The sequence below is a fragment of the Cetorhinus maximus genome, chromosome 16 (assembly GCF_964194155.1).
Source record: "Cetorhinus maximus chromosome 16, sCetMax3.hap1.1, whole genome shotgun sequence".
NCBI lineage: Eukaryota > Metazoa > Chordata > Chondrichthyes > Lamniformes > Cetorhinidae > Cetorhinus > Cetorhinus maximus.
Genome location: NC_135894.1, coordinates 89,393,568 through 89,414,238, shown reverse-complemented (window position 1 = coordinate 89,414,238; position 20,671 = coordinate 89,393,568). Strand labels below are relative to the sequence as shown.

At 45.0% G+C, this 20,671-nt stretch overlaps 1 protein-coding gene across 1 annotated transcript in view; it reads right to left on the bottom strand.

Moving 5' to 3' along the window:
• bace2 (beta-secretase 2) overlaps positions 1-20,671 on the bottom strand; it is a 70,754-nt gene that overhangs the window by 33,831 nt on the left and 16,252 nt on the right. Inside the window, exons 3-4 of the mRNA XM_078560307.1 lie at positions 2,964-3,180; positions 2,637-2,774 (exon numbers count right to left, since the gene is read on the bottom strand). Of these exons, the coding sequence (XP_078416433.1) occupies positions 2,637-2,774; positions 2,964-3,180 (355 nt within the window). The remainder of the gene's footprint in view (positions 1-2,636; positions 2,775-2,963; positions 3,181-20,671) is intronic.

The following is a 20,671-nucleotide window of genomic DNA, read 5'->3' as shown; positions in this document are numbered from 1 at the left end:
GATGGTTAGTTAGCTGCAACAAAATAGTGCCAATTCCCAGCACAGGCATCTTTCATCTCCAGCACAAATTTCACCCCAAAATAGGCTATTTTTCCAACAATATATCTTTGTTGCTTCATAGAACATTCTGTTGACTTCTCTGAAGCTTTAAAAATGTCAGGGAATCTAACGTCGGGTAAATAGCTATTCTAAACATAGGCCACAGAAAAAAAATGATTACATCCACTCATCAGTAAATCAGTAATAAGCGGGATGGAAATTTTGATGCAACTCCTGCTAACAACCAGAAAGGCGTCAGGAACAGTGGCACATGCGCACTCAGCCCGCACCGCTGCAGCAGGCACATGCGCAACCGTTCCTGGTGCCTTTCCAGTTGTTGGTAGGGGTTTTGATCAGCATCTATTTCACCACAGCACATAGGAAAACACAATTTGCCGTCAACAATACACCCCCAGTTTCCAATCTAACAGAATCGCAATTCCAATGAGATTTTATGTGAGAGCTGCTTCCTTCACCTAGGTCCAGTTTGTTAAAGCTTTGTGCAAGGATCTTCTACACAGCCCAGGTAGCTCATTGGTAGATAGTGGTGCTCTTGGAGGGTCATCGTTTCGAGTCCCACATTGGGTAATGATTTTTTTCTTAAATATCTTAATCAAAATATTTTTCTTTTATTGATTTTTTTTAAAACAAATATTGGCCATAAACGAAATATTACAATCAATTCTCCACATTGGAAGTTGAGAATCTCATTTACTGAAATATCCTGATTATTTATCCTCAAGATTTACTGAATCATTGGACGGAACAGTTGCTAAATGTTAGGTGGACTAAGTGCAAGAACTTTCAATTGGTTAAGGACAGCACATACCTAGAAGTGGGTAACTTTAAACTTGTTGGACCGAATCGCCCATTTCTGTGTTGCACGTTCTATGTAATTTAAGAGCAATGTAGTTACAAATTCAAAAGGAGAAAATATCAAATGATAAAGGAAAGGAGAATGGGATGAGAGTAGATAGTTCTGGTCAGCAACCAGCAATGGTCTGAAAAAAATACCTCTCTCTACTGAAGTTTCTAGGATTCACTAAAAAGTGTGCAGCTGCAGTGCCTCATAAGAAATAGCAGGGACAAATAATAAAGAGCCTTGGATATAGTGACCTGGAATTTGACTGTTGCGGAGGGCTTTTGACAGGGAACATTGACAGTTCACAGTCATTGCCTCTCTGAATCTGATTACAACTTCAGGATTTAACAGGAGTGTAGATGAATGCGAAATCCTGAAGCTGCGGCCAATCATTCACTGTTCTGTGGGCCTCACCACCCCTGCCCAACCCCAGAGCCAGTAATCACCAAAATCCATTGATGTAGTGAGAACTGACCGCTCTCACATCGCTGTTTGAGACCCCATTAAAAGCTACACTTGCTCAAAACAGATGTAAATTGGAGTTTAGTGCCTATATGTGTAATAATCATTGCTAAGCAAAAGATCTGGTCTGAAAATTATGTGGAGTGTGTTAAATATCTCAATTATGATTATTTACTAGATTAAAATAAACCTCAATTTAAAAATTTTTCGTGATATGTCAGCTTCTTCCTTCACTCCTTCATAAGCATGTCCCGACCTAATTTTACCGTATAAAAATAAAAAGTGATTTGACTATTATTGTTCTTCACTTCCTGGTTGGCTGTCTGTGAGAATTCTTTAATGTGAGTGGCTGCTTGATGACATCACTGCAACTTCACACTGGGAATCTCCATTAAAGAATGCTATAATCAATTACTGGGAGAGGGGAGAGGGGGCCCTCACCATAGATATCGCTAGAACTTTCAGCGAGACTTGGCAGTGAACATCTTTCCTTCAGCACTGACTGCAAAATCCGGGCCAAAAGACATTAGGGCCAGTATTTATAAGTTGAAGGAGGAACTGTAAATGGTAATTGCTAGGTTACATAATGAGACACTGATACTTAAGTCTCTGTTGACAGACCACTTCTCATTAATTTTTCTTACCCATGAAGATGAAGGATCTTAATGCAGAAGAATTCCCTTCCCCACTTTGTGCCAGCATTCAATTTTGTCCGGGAAAGATTCAGAGAAGGTACTCGAGTGCTCCAGCTCAACAACATGTCCCAATCCATAGTTACAGCTTCAAATCCAGTGCTGCCCAATGCACCACTGCTACCTTTGCTTAAATTCAGCTGCTAACTGGTGTGCAAGTGCAGTTAGATTCGGAAGTGTGCAAAAATCCGACCAGAGCATGGATTTTGACTCTTTAAGCACAATTGATTTGGAATTCCCATTTCTACTGCAAGCCTTGGAAATCCAAACCATTATTGTCCAGGTAATCCCATTTCTAATCTGAACATATACTTTGTACTCACCGGTTTGTCCTGTTTGAATTTCATAGGCACAGAATCAGCTGCTCTTAAAAGCTATTGCCTCACTTGCTGATATGGCTTCAAGTCAGAACATTACTGTTCAGAGTTGTGTGCGTGCGAAAGAATAGAGTATTGATGCCAACATTTCTGGGGCTTCCATGGCTCAGTCTAGACACCCAAAGCAGCTACTAATGGTCAAAAAAAAGGTCCCTCACCTTTACAGGTGTTTACAGCCATAGCACGATTTTCCTCAGAACTTACCAAGCTCCCTCCTGCTGGACTGGCTTGCTCTTCACCTATTAGTGACAATCCAGCACCACACATCTGGAGTGAGAATACATCTGAAATCCCCACGTGTTTCACTAACGAATCAAAGAACGGCTCCACAGAACTGGACGGCTGAAAAAGAATGAATGAACAAAGTGGGAGTGGGAAGGAACCCAAATGGCTGCAGATCAATAAAGATGCTCCTATTCCCCTACTGCAGTGACTTTATACCTTTTTACACGTAATAATGGTCCGGAAGAGCAAATGAAGAGAAAAGGATCAAAAGTAAAATAAATACTATATTAAAAGAAATAAACTTACTTTTGCTAACATTCTGTAGGCCAGCCCCAGAATCCCTTGCCAGTTTATTCCAGGCAAAAAGAAGTCCTCTGACTGAAGGATAGTGGCAATATTGATGGTGACGGTACCATTAGGTCCTTTTGGAATAGTGATGACATCTGTGCCAAGGTTGCCCACCCAACTTCCCTGGGTATACCTGACAGTGACAACCTGGTCACTAGACTTATAGGTGCTGGATCTGAACAAGAAAAGAAAGTGCAAAGGTTTAGAATCCTTCTCTCCTAATTTACAGTTGAAACTCCTAAACATGTACAATACAAAACTCATTCAACATAAACACAATGTACTGCTATTAAATAGGTTAAATAAGCTTCAAAAATGAAAACAACAAACAAAGAGTCTTGAACTTTTTGCAGATGCCCTTTATAAATCCAGCCTCACTCAGTCAGTTTGGGGTTCAAGCCCCACATCAGGATTCAATCACAATCTGAGCCAATGTTCTAATGAGTATTGAGACGGTAACCTAGGGGCTAAAAAGAGCGAGAAAATTAATATCAGTGGAGATAAAGTATTGACAAAACTGGAGGGGCTAAATTCCGACAAATCCCTGGGACCCGATGGCTTCCACCATAGAGGCCCTAACTTCCGATGGCGTGGCAATCGAGTCGGAATGCCACCAAGCTCGAAATTACTTAACTGGAAATCCAGGCGATCCTATCTCGCCTGACCTTGCAACTCAGGTTGGATGAGATCTGTGTAGTGCAATGTGCTCCTGGGGCCTACACTCAAGGGTAGCTCAGTCAAAGGTAGTTACTCCATGCCCGCTTTATTAAAAACAGTACTAGCTGCCATAAACCAGGTAAGTTTAAAGGTCTTTGACAAACCTGGTGAAGGCAAGTGTATAAGGCAAGTGGTTAGGATTTGGTGGAGGGGGAGGTGGGGGTCGGAGTCGGTGTGAGTCAGTGCTATGGTTCCCTAGAAGCGAGAAGTGGTCTTAATTCTTCTAGCTTTTTCAGGATAACTATTGCTGTAACACAGTTGGAACCATCCAAAGTGTGCGTTATAAATCGCATTTTCGGATAGTTCCCTCCAGTGCAGTGCAATTGCCCACTGGAAATTTGAACTTCCGGGGCAATTGCTGACTTCTTGTATGGGGTGGGGGGTGCTGTGGAACATCTTTGGGGTACCCACCCCCAACCCCCCCTCCCCGCCCCCCCCCCCACCCCCCACCCCCCCCACTGCTCTGGAGCTCAGAGGTTACAGTCCTAGGGTTCTAAAAGATATGATTTTCCAAAATTCCTTAGATTTGGAAATGGTCCCACTAGATTGGAAGTTGGAAAGTGTTGCACCACTTTTCAAGAAAGGAGGGAGACAGATAACAGTGATCTACAGGTCAGTTACTGTAACATCAGTCGTTGGGAAAATGCTGAAATCTCTTCAGGAAGTCTTAACAATGCACTTAGAAAGGCATAGAATGATTAGAATAAATCAACATGGTTTTACTAAGGTCCTGTTTGACAAATTTATCATAGTTGTTTTTTGAGGATGTAACTAGTAGGGTAGATAAAGGGGAACCAGTAGATGTAGTATACCTGGATTTCCAAAAGACATTCAATAAGGTGCAGCTGCAGAGTATTCTTCTGGGGGAAGGCAAACAGCCAGAGGTTTTGGGTCACGTTGGTAGCAATGACTTGGGTATGAGGGGGATGGGTCCTGCAGACAAAATTTAGGGAGCTAGGTAGAAAATTAGCAAGCAGGAAAAGTAATAATCTTTGGATTACTCCCAGTGCCATATATAAGTGAGTAAAGAAATAGGAGGATAAGGCAGATGAATGCATGGCTGGAAAGGTAGTACAGGAGGAGGAGGGGTTTTAGACTCCTGGGACTGGCTCTGGGAGAGATGGCACCTGTACAAGCAAGATGGGTTGCACCTGAACAGAGCTGGGACTGAGTTCCTTGCGGGGAGTTTAGCTAGTGCTGTTGGGCAGCTTTAAATTAACTCAGCAGGGGTGCTGGAACCAAGAGAGAATATCATAGAGGAATACCAAGGGTGTACAAAATACTGGGACAGATAACACTAGAATAGGGAATAGTAAATTATTAGGCAGAGTCAGAGTAAGGGAGAAAGTCTAAATTAGGGTTATGCTGTATGTATGTGAATGTACGGAGTAAATAAGATTGGGGAGTTACAGGCACAGATTGCCATATGGAAATATGATGTTATGGTGATAAAAGAGACCTAGCTCAAGGGCAGAACAGGGTGTTAAATATTCTCTGAGTACAAGGTGTTCAGGAAAGAAAGGAAAAGAAGAAAAGGAGGAGGGGTAGCTGTTATCGTTAAGGAGGGCATTGCAATGCTGGAGAAAAAGGATGTCTCACAGGGTTCAAGGGCAGAATCAATTTGGTTAGAGCCAAGGAACAAAAAGGGTGCAATTACATTGCTCAGTGTAGTCTATAGGCCACCAACTAGTGGGAAGGATAGAGAGGAACAAATCTGCAAGGAAATTACAGAGGTGCAAACATCATAGAGCAGTTATAATGGGGCACTTTAATTATCCAAATATAGACTGGGATAGTGGTACTGTAAAGGGCAAAGAGGGGCAAGAGTTCCTAGAGTGTGTTCAGGAGAATTTTCTACAGCAGTATGTGTCCAGTCTAATAAGAAAGGGGGTACTGCTAGACTTGGTTCTTGGAAATGAGGTGGACCAAGTAGATCAAGTGTCAGTGGGGGAACATTTAGGAGAGAGTGATCATTGTATCATAAAGTTTAGGATGTCAGTAGAAAAGGACAATGGGCAATCCGGAGTAAGAATAATTAACTGGGGAAGAGCCGACTTCGATGGGGCAAGAATGGAGCTGGGCCAGATTGGCTGGAGTTAAAGGTTGGTGGGGAAAACTGTAGCTGAACAATGGGCTACCTTCAAAGAAGAAATGGTTCAGGCACAGTCAAGGTATATTCCCTCAAAAGGGAAAGGTAGGGCAAACAAATCCAGAGCTTCCTGGATGAAAAAGGAGATATAAATTAAGATAAAGAAAAAAAAAAAGTGTGCTTATGACAGGTGTCAGGTAAAAAAATATAATTGAGAACCAAGAGGAATACAGAAGGTTCAGAGGGGAGGTGAAGAAGCAAATAAGAGAAGCAAAGAAGGATATGAGAAAAGACTGGCAGCCAACATAAAAGGGGAATCTCAAAGTCTTCTATAGGCACATAAAAAGGGTGGTAAAAGGAAAAGTAGGACCAATTAGGGACCAAAAAAGGGATTTACACATTGAGGCAGGGGGCCTGGCTGAGGTGTTAAATGAATACTTTTGCATCTGTCTTTACCAAGGAAGCAGATGCTACTCAGGCCATGGTGACAGAGGAGGAAACTCTGTCACTAGGAGAGGTTCAAAATTGAAGAGGTGGTGGTTTTGGATAAACCGTCAGTATTTAAAGTTGACAATGCACTCAGATGAGATGCACCCAAGGATATTGAAGGAAGTGAGAGTGGAAATTGCAGGGGCAATGGCTATAATCTTTCAGTCTTCTCTAGACACAGGGGAGATGCCAGAGGACTGGAGAATTGTAATTATCACACCCTTGTTCAAAAAAGGCTGTAAGGATAAGCCCAGCAATTACAGACCAGTCAGTTTAACTTCAGTGGTAGGGAAGCTTCTAGAAACAGTCAGGATACAATTAATAGTCACATGGAAAAACATGGGTTGATTAGGAAGAACCGGCATGGATTTCTCAAGGGAAAATCGTGTTCAACTAACTTAGAGTTTTTTGAAGAGGTAACAGAGAGGGTCGATGAAGGTAAAGCCGTTGACATGGTGTACATGGACTTCCAAAAGGCATTTGATACAGTGCCGCATAAACAGCCGAGAAAAGTGATAGCTTATGGAATAAAAGGTACAATAGCAATGTGGATACAAAATTGGCTGAGTAATAGGAAACAGCAAGTAGTGGTTAATGGATATTTTTCAGGCTGGAGGAAGGTTTGTAGTGGAGTTTCCCTGGGGTCAGTATTGGGACCCTTTCTTTTCCTGATATATATTAATGATCTCGATCTTGGTGTGCAGGGGACAATTTCAAAGTTTACGGATGATGCAAAACTTGTAAGCATTGTAAAAAGAGGAGAGCTTAGAACTTCAAAAGGGCATAGACAAGTTGGTGGAATGGGCAGATAGGTTGCAGATGAAGTTCGAGGTGATTCATTTTGGTAGGAAGAACATGGAGAGACAATATAAAATAAGGGGTACAACTCTAGAGGGTGTGCAGGAGCAGAGAGACCTGAGTGTATAAGTCATTAAAGGTGGCAGGACAGGTGGAGAGAGCAGTTAAAGTAAAGAGTATCCTAGGCTTTCTTAATAGGGGCATAGAGTGCAAGAGCAAGGAGGTAATGCTGAATTTGTATAGGACATTAGTTAGACCTCAGCTGGAGTACTGTGTACAGTTCTGGGTACCACACTTTAGAAAGGATGTGAACACATTGGGGAGAGTGGAGAGAATGCAGAAGAGACGTACAAAAATGATTCCAGGGATGAGAAACTTCAATTATGAAGACAGATTGGAGAGGTTGGGACTGGTCTCCTTGGAGAGAAGAAGGCTAAGAGGAGATTTTATAGAGATGTTCAAAATCATGAAGGGGCTGGAAAGAGTAGATAGGGAGAAAATGTTCCCTTGTAAAAGGATCAAGAATGAGGGGGCACAGATTTTACGTGATTTGCAAAAGAAGCAAATGCAATGAGAGAGAAATAAAACTATCACGCAGAGTGTGGTTCGGGTCTGGAATGCACTGCCTGGACGTGTGGTGCAGACAGGTTCAATCAAGGCATTCAAGAGGCATTGGATGATTATTTAAATAAAAACAATGTGCAGGGTTATGGTGAAAAGGCAGGAGAATGGCACTGAGAATGCTCATGTGGAACGCCAATGCAGACACGATGGGCCGAATGGCTTCCTTCTGCACAGTAACAATTCTGTGATTCCGAGTGCGCAGATCATCAAGGGTTGTAGGAGATTGTAAAGAAAGGAACAGGTCAAGCCATAAAAGGATTTGAAGACATGGATGAGAATTTTAAAATCAAGGAGCCAATGTAGGCCAGTGGGCAGAGCTCATGGGTAAATGGCACTTGGTGCAAGTTAGGACATAGGCAGCAGAGTTTTGGGTGACCTCAAGTTTTTACCAATACTTACTAATGATAGCCCAAAGTTTCTGCAACAAATTAGCATAAAATCCCCACAATGTTTGCTCCAATCACTTATTACACAATTGATGGAACATTGGATATACCTGTACAGTGTGGATTGCTTGAGTTGTTACTCTAAGTGGACCAGGTTGGCATGATTAGTTAGGGTTGCCAACTCTGTTGGACATGCTCCTGGAGGTTTCATCACAAGACCTCCCACCTTCAAATGACCTAACCCCAGTAAACCCCAATTTTCAGTATTTTTATAACTAGCAAATCAAAGCTTTTAAAAGTATTGCCTTTCTCACAATTTTTGCTGTCCCTATAATTTATCTCCTGAGCTGCTTGCAGGTGCCCAGGAGATTCATCTTCAATTGCAAGACTCCAGGGCAAGTATGAAGTATTGGCAACTCTTATGTACAGTACTGGAAGTGTACGTTTATTGAGAACAGGATCAAGCCACACTGTAAAGCCCCACACAATCAAGGTAGTTTGTGAATAAGGAATGTGAAGTTTCAAATGGTCATATGAGTGAGGTAACATACCACACAACACAAGTGCCAGGCAATGACCGTCTCCAACAAGAGAGAATTTAACCATTGCCCCTTGACATTCAATGGCATTACCATCGCTGAATCCCCCACTATCAACATCCTGGGGGCTTACCATTGACTAGAAACCTAACCACCCATTTAAACTATGTGGCTAAAAGAGGTCAGAGGGTGGGAAGTCAGATGCAAATAACTCACCTCCTGACTCCCCAAAGCCTGTTCACCATCTATAAGATGCAAATCAGGAGTGTGATGGAACTCACTTGCCTGGATGAGTTCTGTTCCAAAAGGCAAGAAGCTCAACACCATCCAAGACAAAACAGCCAGCTTGATTGGCGCCCCATCCTCCACCTTAAATATTCACTCCCTCCACCACCGACGGATAGTGCAGCAGTGTTTACCATCTGCATGACGCACTGCAGGAACTTTCCAAGGTTCCTTCGACAGCACCTTCCAAACCCATGACCTTTAATACCTAGAAGGACAAGGACAACAGATACATGGAATACCACCTGCAGGCTCCCCTCCAAACCACTTGGAAATATATCGCTGCTCCTTCACTGTCGCTGGGTCAAAATCCTGGAACTCCCTCCCTAACAGCACTGTGGGTGTACCTGCACCACATGGACTGCAACTGTTCAAGGAGGCAGCTCACCACCACCTTCCAGGGCAATTAAGGATGGGCAATAAATGCTGTCCCTGTCAGCAAAGCTCACACCCCATGAAAAAATTAAGAACTGTATAGAAGGCAACACGAGACTGGACTTCATGCTTGGAAACATGACAAAGTGGGAGAAAAAAACTTAAAGAATAATTCAATCAGTACTACCCTCAGATGCATCTGTAAGTACCAAGAAAGAAGAGTTGTAAAGCGCAGCAAAAATTGAGAAAAAAATACTCCTTGATGGTTGACTGGCGGCAAAGAATGTTGCTGTTGTCTCTCGTGCCTCTACCTCCCTCCAAGTCATGGTTCTTCAGCTAACTTGGATATTGCCCTAATAAAGTGAAGGTAATGTACAAAGACAGCTTGGCTACAGGAACAAAGAAAGGAATTTGATTGAACCTCCTGGCTGCTAATGAACAGCAAAAAATCCCTTTGGATATTCCATACTTTGCACCTGGGATGCAAATGAGTGATGCCCTTCTGCCATACTTCCTTCCTTCTCAAACCATTCAACCGGATTTCGGTGGTAAGAGCAAATTTTACAAAAGTGACTTTCTCCATTAGATTGCTGCACCCATACCACTTTGCTATGCAGACTCTCTTAATTAGGACAGATTCTCAGTATTTTACACCCCAGCAAGCATTATCCGTTCAGCCTCAGTTAATAATTACTGCATATTATGCCTCCTGAGGAGTTTGGCAGAGAGCCAAAACCAAAGGACTGGCAAAGCTGAAGCTTAAAACATTAATTCGAGTGCAATGCTGAAATGATTAGTAGCAAGCAAGAGTAATAAACACCTATAAAACCAAGCAAAGTTATTTTTATATTAAAAATAATGTACTAGGCACCAGGATCTGTCCATTGTTGCTAGCCTTTGCCATCTATCTACTGAGGGATATGGGACACAAACAAAAAAAATCTAACAGAAAGCAAGGGGGTGGAAGAGAAAGCCCAAAGGAAATAAATAAAGAAGCAATCGGTTTCCAATTAACTAGACAAGTCTTGCTGTTTTTCAGAACACTGATCAGTTAAAATGACATTAGCCAGCCTTCTCTTCAGGCAACTTTGTTTAAAATTTAATTTCAAAGAAAATAAAGGGTTTATGTTTGTAGCTGAGGGCAAGGGGAAATTGCTGGTTTCAAAGAGATTGATCACAAAAATCTTTTACGTGGCTCACAACTGTAGCTAGGCAAAGGCTGTGGTTAGTTGGTACCACTCTCACCATTAGGTCTGAAGGTTGTGGGTTCAAGTCCAACTCCAGGATTCGAACACAAAAACAAAAAAATCAAGTACTACAGGGGTGCTGCACTGTCGGAAGCGCTAGTCTTCGAGAAGAAACGTTAAAACGAAGACTTGTCTGCCCCTTTCTGGGGATCTCCAGTGATGTGAAACGATTACAGAAACAGAGTTAAGGGCTCACAATGGAGGAGGGGCTCTCTGTCATGGCAAAAAAGCAGAACTGCGCAAAAATTCCAAAGTTGCCCTCCCCACCCCAGAGCACAGCACTTGCCATTTTCACAGGGGGCAGGAAATGGCGGCTGGTGGCGGGGCGCGTTTCACACATTCCTGTTTCACAGAGGCAGCTGGGCCTTTTAAATCATCAGCTGCTTCCACTCAAGTTGGATTTTGGTAGCCTTGGAGTGTGGACCCCAAAGTGTGCAAAGTAGACTTGGTAAGAACAGGCCTGAACTTGGCATATTTATTTGGATAGCCAGAGGAGCCCTTTGGAGAGGTAGGGTCCCCCTGTGGAATTTACTTTTAAAAACTTTCATTCACAGAAGTGGCAGGAAACAAATTCCAACTGTCTTCCCTTAACTCAAGGGAGGAGGAGGTGGGGCTCCTGGCCTCAGGGTAATTATTTTTGCTCCTACGGACTCCCGCACCCAGGTCCCAGGAAGGACTGCATAGTGCTTCATGCAAAGGAGCACAAGAGGATGGACATGGCACCATTGTGCAGAGGGGCCTTGGAAGCCAGTCACAGCGAGAGGCTGCTGCTGCACACCAGGGAGGGGAGGAGGAAAGGCAGGACAACCTTGTGAAAGGTTGTGCTGACCTAGGACATCATACCTCAACATGGCAGAGAGCCAGTCTCGAAGGTGACTGAGGCCACGCTGTGATGTGGTGACAGGCATCTGTTGCATGGTCCAGCAACAACTCGAGCCACAATCCATTGACTCTCATGCCTTGCCAGTGGCTGTGAAGGTAACCATCACTCTCAATTTCTATGCCTCAGGATGGTTCCAGGACTCATCAGGAGACCTCTCTGGTATATTCCAGTCAGCAGCGCACAGCTTCATTAAGGCTGTACCTAATGCTCTATTTGCTCATATGGGGGAATCACATTAATTTTCCTGTAGATTTGGCGTTCCCAGACGTAGAGAGCCATAGTCTTTGTCCAATTAGCAGGCTTCCCTCATGTTATTGATTGCACCCATGTTGCCATATAGGCCCCAACTCAACATGCAGATACTTTTTTCAACTGGAAGTCCTTTCACTCAAAGTACAGGTGATTTGTGACCACCACAAGGTCTTCCTTCACATGTGTGCAAGGTTTCCTGGCAGCAGCCTGGACTCCTCCATGCTAAGGAGTTCCCAACTCCCTCAGTTATTTCAGCCACCAATGCAGACCCGTGGTTGGCTTCTGGGGAACAAGAGCTACCCCTTAATAGCTTAGCTAATGACCCCCTTTTGGAGCCCACAAATGGAGGCAGACCACAACTAGAAGCCATGCTGTCATCAGGAGTACCATCCAGCCATCAATTGGCATTTTAAAAATGCGTTTCAGATGCTTAGATTGCTCAGATGGAGCTCTACAGGCTGCGCCAGCAAGAGTATAATGAATAGTTGTGGTGTGCTGTATACAGCACAACATTGTGTAATGGAGGGGCCTACAAAATCAATCACGCCGCCATCATGGGTAGAGCTCTAACTTCTGCCGGGGGTGGGGGGGGGGTGTGTGTGTGTGTGTGTGTGTGTGTGTGTGTGTGGGGGGAAAAGAGTGGGGCTTGAAGAGGCCCCTGTCCATTTGGAGGATTCCGAGACGGATGAGAACGAAGAGGCTGCCAAAGACAGAGCGGCTGGGAGGCGTGGCCCTGTCACCAGGGCTGACTGTGCAGGAGGGGGATCAGCACCAGACAGGTCCTTGGATAAAAGAGATTTTCATAAGGTCCTCTCATACCACAATTGCCATCAGCCAGTCCCTAGTTACATACCTCCACTTAAAGAACCTTGTACATTGACTTCACAATTCAATGGGGCTGCCCATTCTCCACAAGGGAGACAATAAATATCAATGAATTGGACTCAGTCACATTCATATGGCTGAAACCCTCACCATCATAGCCAGGGGCCTCATCATATTGCAAACACACACGGTAATAAGTCACTCAACAACATGGCCCCCTCACACGACCACCAACGACTGTAAATAAAGGGGCCTATGCTGCCAAATTGCCCGTAATTAAACAATGTCCACAATGTGGAGTGAGATTGTCAGAATTCATATATGCATGCTGATAGATTTGTATTCTGTAGCGTACATGCAGATAAAGCATCTCATGCATGATGAGCTCATAACTTTGCAACAACAGCTCTCTGAAAGAGCTTGTGTACCATCCTTTCCAGGTGGTGGCTCAGTTTCTGAAGCAGGTGTCACATGCAACATTCCTGGATTCTACATCCCTCCGCTTACCACACAAAGCACATCCTATGACACCCAGAATGCAAAAGCAGCCAAAATAGTGGGCACAGCAGGTGACCAGTATTATCCGCATGATACATAGCCTCTCTGGCTGCGATGCCTGCACCTAGGCCAATATGTAACACTGCCGTGCAGATGAGTGCCTTGCACCCAGCACTCATACTTGAGATGTGCCTGATGCATCTGTTCGTGGAGTCTGGCCATTAAGAGGGGCTCAAAGTCTAGCTTGGATGGACAAAGAATGATACAAGGAGCATCTCAGTGTTTCAGCCTTTGAACAGTCGGATTCTTCAGGTATACAGCAGAGAAAAAGAGGAATCCCTCCAAAGCATCACAAATCAGCCGACAACCTTGATCCTGCTGACAGCACGTCAGGATGGGCCTCAGCACACCACCCTCATTATTGCTGGTAAGAATCGCCTCCAGAATTTTACCATTCTTTTTGAGCTCTCTGGTGTACAAACACATGGGGAGACGGTGGCAGAGTGGTATTGTCACTGAAATAATAATCCAGAGACCCAGGGTAATGATCTGGGGATCTGGGTTCGAATCCCACCAAGGCAGGTGAAGGAATTTGAATGCAATAAAGATCTGGAATTAGAAGTCTGATGATGACCATGAAACCATTGTCGATTGTCATAAAAACCCATCTGGTTCACGACATGTCACCACAGATCCACAGCAATAACTCTTAAATGCCCTCTGGATAAGGGAAATTAGGGATGGGCAATAAATGCTGGTCCAGCCAGCGATGCCCACGCCCCATGAACAAATAAAAGAAAAACCCACACCGTGTCATGTACAAACGCATCGAAATATATTAAAGAAGTGCTCAGATATACAATAGTCTGAAAAGTGTCACTATGGTGAACCCGTTAGAGCTCTAGGTGAGACAGCACCCTTCACTCTTATACACTTCTACCACATGCCCCACCCTGCCCCCGGTGATGCCTCTGAGGGGGCGGAGTAAGGCTGCTTCCTTTGTGGCCTATACAGCAATGAGGAGCAGCGGCCAGCCTCGTCGTGCAGGCACACGTCGGAGATATCCTCCAGACGGTGACCTCTGCGTGGGCAGTGGTCATGGGTACATGGAGCAGACAAGGACTCTGCTGGGAGTGGAAGACGAGAGTGCCAAGGAGCTCTCAGCAACTTGCACGGCCCTGGGTTGGCTTTCAGGTGGGGTTGACGGGGATGGCTGCTGGTGCACAGCAAGCGTCCGTTCTTGTTAAAGTACACAGCCCCTCATGTATTCCATGGATATCAGTGCTCATACTCTGAGTGGACTGACCCAAAGTAGACTTGCACCCTTTCCTGGCCAAGACACTGCTCTTGCATCCACTCAGCGCTGCTGCATGTGTCGCTCCCCGAGAGTGGCCGATTTCTCATGGTTCAAGCTGTGGGGTTGAGCCTCTGGGACAATGTGGAGCTCATGACGCTGATGAGCTCCTCCATTCACAGTCCTAGAGCTCCCACTGCCTCAGGGAACACCACCAGAAGCCCTCATACCTGCAGTTGATTATCCAAACACTGTGCCCAAAAAGGTGACGCGAGGCTCCAAAGAACCTGCCCACTCGACCATCATGACCTTCCTCCCCCCTCAATTTAAAAAAGTTCACTCATGGGATGTGGGCATCGTTGACTAGGCCAGCATTTATTGCCCATCACTAATTGCCCTTGAGAACAGAGTGCCGTTCAGAGGGCACTTAAGAGTCAACCACATTGCTGTGGGTCTGGAGTCACATGTAGGCCGGACCAAGTAAGGATAGTCGATTTCCTTCCCTAAAGGACACTGGTTAACCAGATGGGTTTTTAATGACAATCGGGAGGGGTAACATGGCCATAATCCAGATTTTTATGGGATTCGAACCTGGGTCACTGGATTATAGACAATACCATTATGCCACCACCTCCCCTACAATAGGGGACCACGCACAGGTGCTCTGACTCATCACCTCCTGAATGCTAGAGCAATGACTTTCCCCGTGCCACCGATTCTACAGATGCAGTACATTCCTCCGATGTGCCTCGCAATTGAAGGAGTGTGGTCTAGTATAGTGTGACGCGGCCTCCTCGGACAACTCTTAATCATCTTGTGCCCTTCTGCTCGGAACTGACATCATGACCTCCATCATGTACAGAGGTGATTTCAACACCGCCTTTATCACCTGCTACCAGCAATTCACCATCACCAGGCAGACAGATGCTCAGGCACCCTGGCAATCTCCATGGCCATGTGTTCAATGGGGCAGATGCGTCTCAGCCAGGCTGATCTATCCCCAGTCCAGGCCATCTCCGTTCTTCGCCCTTTTGGACTGCAACAACATCATGAATTTACGTTAGCCTGATATATAGCGCATGGAAAGATATTGCTCTTTATTACTTGTGTGTGTGTCACAGTGCTCATTCATGTTTTCTGTGCACACCTACAAGCCTCAATGCTGAAGCAGAGGTACATGCCAGGTCTTGCACCTTAGCTGCAGCATGCCTTCCCTGGGAGCTCAGTGTGGATGAGCCAAGCTCGTCGCCTTTCTGAACTTTTCCCACACCAAGTTTATGAGTGCTGATGGTCTCCTGTTGTGCACTATTTGAATTCAGGCCTTCTTGGTTGCTACAGGAGCATTACGGCAGCCAGTGGGATACAGGACTGGTCTCCTCCACCAAAACATGGAGGTCCTGGTCAGAAAAGCGTGGGACAGCTGGACCCATCCCTTCCCCCATATCTTCTTTGTGCGACATTCTATCAATAAAAATGTAAGGCGAAAGGGTCAAGAGCTATTCAGATTACAAGCTCTCATTCACTTGTGTGTTTACGTGTACTAACCATTTTCACCACATTATTGATTACTGGTAAGCTGTGGAGGAGAAAATAGCTCTGCACAAATGCTTGGTGCCACGTATGTTGTGGCTGTGACTCCAAGGTAGCATGCTGTGCTCCGTGACCAATGGCCACCCTACTGGTGTCCACCCTCATCGTCACACAGTTATGCCATGAATGTCCAACTGAGGAGGGCTTGGTCAAGGGTCAACATGGGCACATCCTGATAGATGGGTGGCAAGAGGATGGGATAATGAGCATAGCACTGTTCACCATTCATCCACCCACTGAGCTAACTACATGACTGCATAATATCTGTACCAGGTAGTGGTGGCAAGATGATGCCATCTCCATGGCTGTACCTTGAGAATCCACTCCATGCTTTCAGTGGTTCAGCAGAGTGCATGGTGAATAGGCAGCAATAAAGACAATTCTCCCATTGGGCAGCCCATGATAGATGAACCTGGAATGGATGGCCTAATAGTTGGACAACATTTACAGCTTGGACATTTACCTGACAAGGTAATGATGTCTCCTCAGAGGCATAGGAAGTTCACCAACCTCTCAAATGGGCCTGACGGCCTACATTTTATTTGCGCCCGAGTCGCCTGACCTACATCCACCTCTGACCACTCACTACTTCCAGGGTCACCTGTGCCGACAATTATATTTTACGAAAAGATGCCTCTTTTGCACCCCCACCAAGATGGGTGCAGGGGGTTAAGGGATGGAATCCCAGAGTTTAACCAATGGTGGAGCAATTAAAATTGGGAACGTGCAAGAGGCCTGAATTAGAGGAGTGCAGGTGTCTCGGAAGGGGTGTGGGGCTGGAGGAGATTAGAGAGAGAGAGATAGGTCAGGACAAGGCTTGAGGAGTTTAAAAACAAGGATGAAAACTTTAGCTCCTGGTCAAGTTAGGTCTTGCTTTTAACGTGGGTCAGAGGGCACAGGGGTTATGGGTAAATAGATCTTGGTATGAGTTAAGACACGGCCAGAGTTTTGGATGACCTCAAGTTTACAGAGAGCAATGCATTGGAAGGCTGACCAGAAGTATGTTAGAATAATAAAGCATATAGGTAACAAGGCATTAAAAGAATTTCTGCAGATGAGCTAAGGCAGGAGGAGGGGTCAGGTGATCTTACAGAGGCGAGATCTTAGTGACGACACAGGGGTGTGGCCAGAAGCTCATCTCGGGGTCAAACGTGATACCGAGGTGTCAACCGAGGGCTCTGCCTCGGACAGCAGCCAACAAGGGGGATGGAGTCGGTGGCTAAGAAACAAAAAATTTGACGGTGTCTGTAGGCAATGACTTCAATCTTTCTAATATTTAGTTGGAGGAACATTTCTGCTCCTCCAGCCCTGGATGTCGGAAAAGCCTGACAATTTAGGGACAGTGGAGGCGTCGAGTGAGGTGGTGGTGAGATGCAGCCAGGTGTCATTAGCGAAGGGTAGACAATTGGGTGCAGCACCAGAGGGTACATGTACTGTATACTGTACCAGGAAGGATACAACGTTGACATACAAAAAGTAGACAGGGAGAAAATTCACAGAAAACAAGCGTAGGCGGTAAAGAAAAACTCGTACACAGTAATATAGTGGGTTTTCATGGGACTCGCAAAGTTCAAACCTGGTACATTTGTCAGCAAACATCATAAAGTTATCAGCTCCTTTAATTCCAGACTTTGCCCAAAACTTTGTAATTGGCAAGTACTGACCTGCGTGCAATAGCTGGTGTGTCAGCACAAAATTGGAAACTCTTCCTGTATGTAGAATCTTTACCAAAAATGAGTCATTGGCCATAAATTCAATAAAGCAATCCTTATATTGGCATTCTCATCGTTCAGACGCTTGACAACAACTAGTGTCAGAGTTGCCTTGTTTATTCACCTCAGGGCATTTTGAATCCAGATTATGGTCCAATATTCAATCATCACTTTTGTGTTTTACTTGCCTACGTAAAAGTAGTGGCTGCATTTCAAAAAAAAAAATCAACGGGTTGTAAAATGCTTTGGGATTGTTCAGACCTAAGAAAGCTCACAACAGGAATGGTGTTCACTTGTGGCCAAACCAGAACCTTGTCAGTACAGACCAGTAACCAGAATAAGCAACTTACATTTACATAAATGCCTGTAACCTCACCCAATGTGAGTCACAGGGATGTTACCAGACACTGGTCTAATAAGACGACAGAATGACTAAAAACTTGGGTCAGGTGACAAAACAAAAAGAGTCAAAGCCGTAAGCTTTGAAAGAGCATTTCGAGGAAAGCAAGGCTCAGATTCAGAGAGGTTGGGAGAGTGGGGCCTAGGCTACTGAAGGCATTCACCATGCCAATAAAAAGCACATACAGGAGGTTAGGGTTGGAGGAATGCACAAGGTTAATGACAGGAAGGAACAAGGATGCAGGTGGTGAATTGAACACGAGGATGAGACTACTAAAAATTATTGGCGAACAGAGAACCAATCTAAGTCAGAGTGATGTGTGAACAGACTTGGTGAATCCATTCATTTTCCCACAATCCCAATTGTCAAGTCCTTACCCATTACTGGAAGAGGCATTAAACAGATGCAAGTCACATCCTCACTCAGAAGTGAAGAAGCAAGTCAACTGAATAACTCGGAGCAGGATTTGTAGGAGGGTACCTTCTCTTCAGTGGAGATTGGTTAATTTGCAAGTTATTTTACAGGCAAATTAACTCAACAGCAATGTTCAAGGCTTCTGCTTGCGAAGCAAAAAGTACATCACGAAATTAACTTGGAGAAGATGGAGGAAACGCTTCAACGAGAAAGTGTGGAAGCAATTTGGGGACAAGCTCAAAGCATTCATAATCCAGAACCTGTGTACAGAGATGGTGACAATTTAAAAAGGTACAATGACCCTTAGTAATAGTTCCTCACAGAATAACTTCCTATTAAAAGCTATACTCATCAAGCCCCACACTTACAATATTTGAGAAAGGTACAAGTAAATGTACCTTGTAAACAACTTAAATAATGAAAATAATTTCTAAACTCAAATTATCTGGATGCCCCCATTACGTACCAATTGAATGGGACAGTTTCTTACACAGGGTATCCATTGCATAGCCCATTAACAAGCACATTGGGCCTTCGAGATGGGCGGTGGGAATCAGGAAAAATCCTGGCTCCATGTGCCCGCCTAAGGAAAAAGTGGCCACGGAAGCACCGTTTTCGTTCTGGGGGGTGGGGGCTGGGTGTGGGCTGCAGCCGGGCCCACTGACCCTGGAAACAGTCCAAAGGCAGCGGCAGGCTTCTCTCGACTCGGGCCCTATATAAAAAAGGGTCACCCTGGACGCTAGTTACTGGGAAAGAAAGGAAAGGATTCCCAAGGCTGTGTGGGAGGAGGCTTCTGACATTGTCGTCATGTGAGAAAGAGTTGTAAATGGTGACCAATTGGGTATTAATGCTACAAAAGAATGGCCCATCATTAGCCTTCCATAGGAAAGTTTAGATCGTGAAGTCTGCCTATTGAACGTATAAAGAGTGTCCACGCGGTAGTGATTCACCATTGGCAAAGCTCCACCACACCCACCGTCAGGCTCGCCAACTGTGATTAAAGCGGAATCTTGGAGGTTTCATCGCGAGTTACTCCCACCCTCCATCCTGGAGATACACAGCCGTCCATCGCCAAATGGAAAGCAAGACGGCTCATTATCCAATTGGATGATGCCTGGTTGTCAGCCAAACAGTCTTTCCTCCAGCCCCCACCATTTTCAATATTTTGATATTTGGTAAAAAGAGAAAAATGACAAAAAAACTTTAAAAAAATGTCCATGATGTTCCTCCAGGTCCTGGAGATTATCTTCAATTCCTGGAGATTCCAATCCTGGAGGGTTGGCAAACCTACCTACCAGTCATGTAGATGGCTACATCTTGGCAGCTTCAGCAGGTCATGACACAGTACAGCAAGTGAAATAAGCATTATACCTCAGGGTTTGGTCTCAGGACCCCACATGCAGATCTTTAACGGCCTGCCAAATACCCTTTTCACATGTCACCTTTCCAAGTGTAGGCACCCCACCATAACCTTCACAGCTGCACACTATCAGTCATCGCAGGCATGTGAGACTCCAAGGGAGCAGTCCAACAGGGTCCTCCAAGCTCCAGAACGCAACATGATATTTTGGGGTGCTCACACCCAAGCACAATCCACCCAACCTACCACCACCACCAGCGTCACCACCAACCTCCACAAACAACATTGGCCTGCGCAAAACAAGATTCCAGCATGTGACTGCACACATATTTGCTGCTGCAGAGAGTGAGAATCCTTTACTTTGGCACATGCTTTCTTCATTGTCATGGCTGAGTCTCTCAGAGGAACAACGTGAGAGACTCACATGGAGGCACGGCAGCCTGGCTCTGCAACCAGGACCTGGATGGAGATCCTGCTGCAGGAGGTTAAAGGCTGGAGGGATACCTCATATCCAGCAGGGAGAAGGAACCCTCTGGCTGTAGCCAAAGCAGCCATGGTGTGCACAGCAGGGGAACATGATAGATCTTGGATACATTGCTGCAAACGGTTCCATGACCTGCTGTGCTCAGGCAGGATGAGTTGTCTGACATAAGCATGCAGTTCTCTCTGGCATGTGTGTCAGCTGAGTAACACATCAGATGAGACATAATTTGCATGTACTTCCCCTTCCACAAGGATGAACAAATGGACATGACGCTCTTGTATGTCCAAGCATTAATGGGGTGGCATCTGAATGCCCGCTGAGAGACGCGGCCCAGCTGATGAGGATTGTCCCTGGATGCCAGATTCAATGCCCTTATGGTCAGTCTTTATTGCAGAAGGGAAGTCA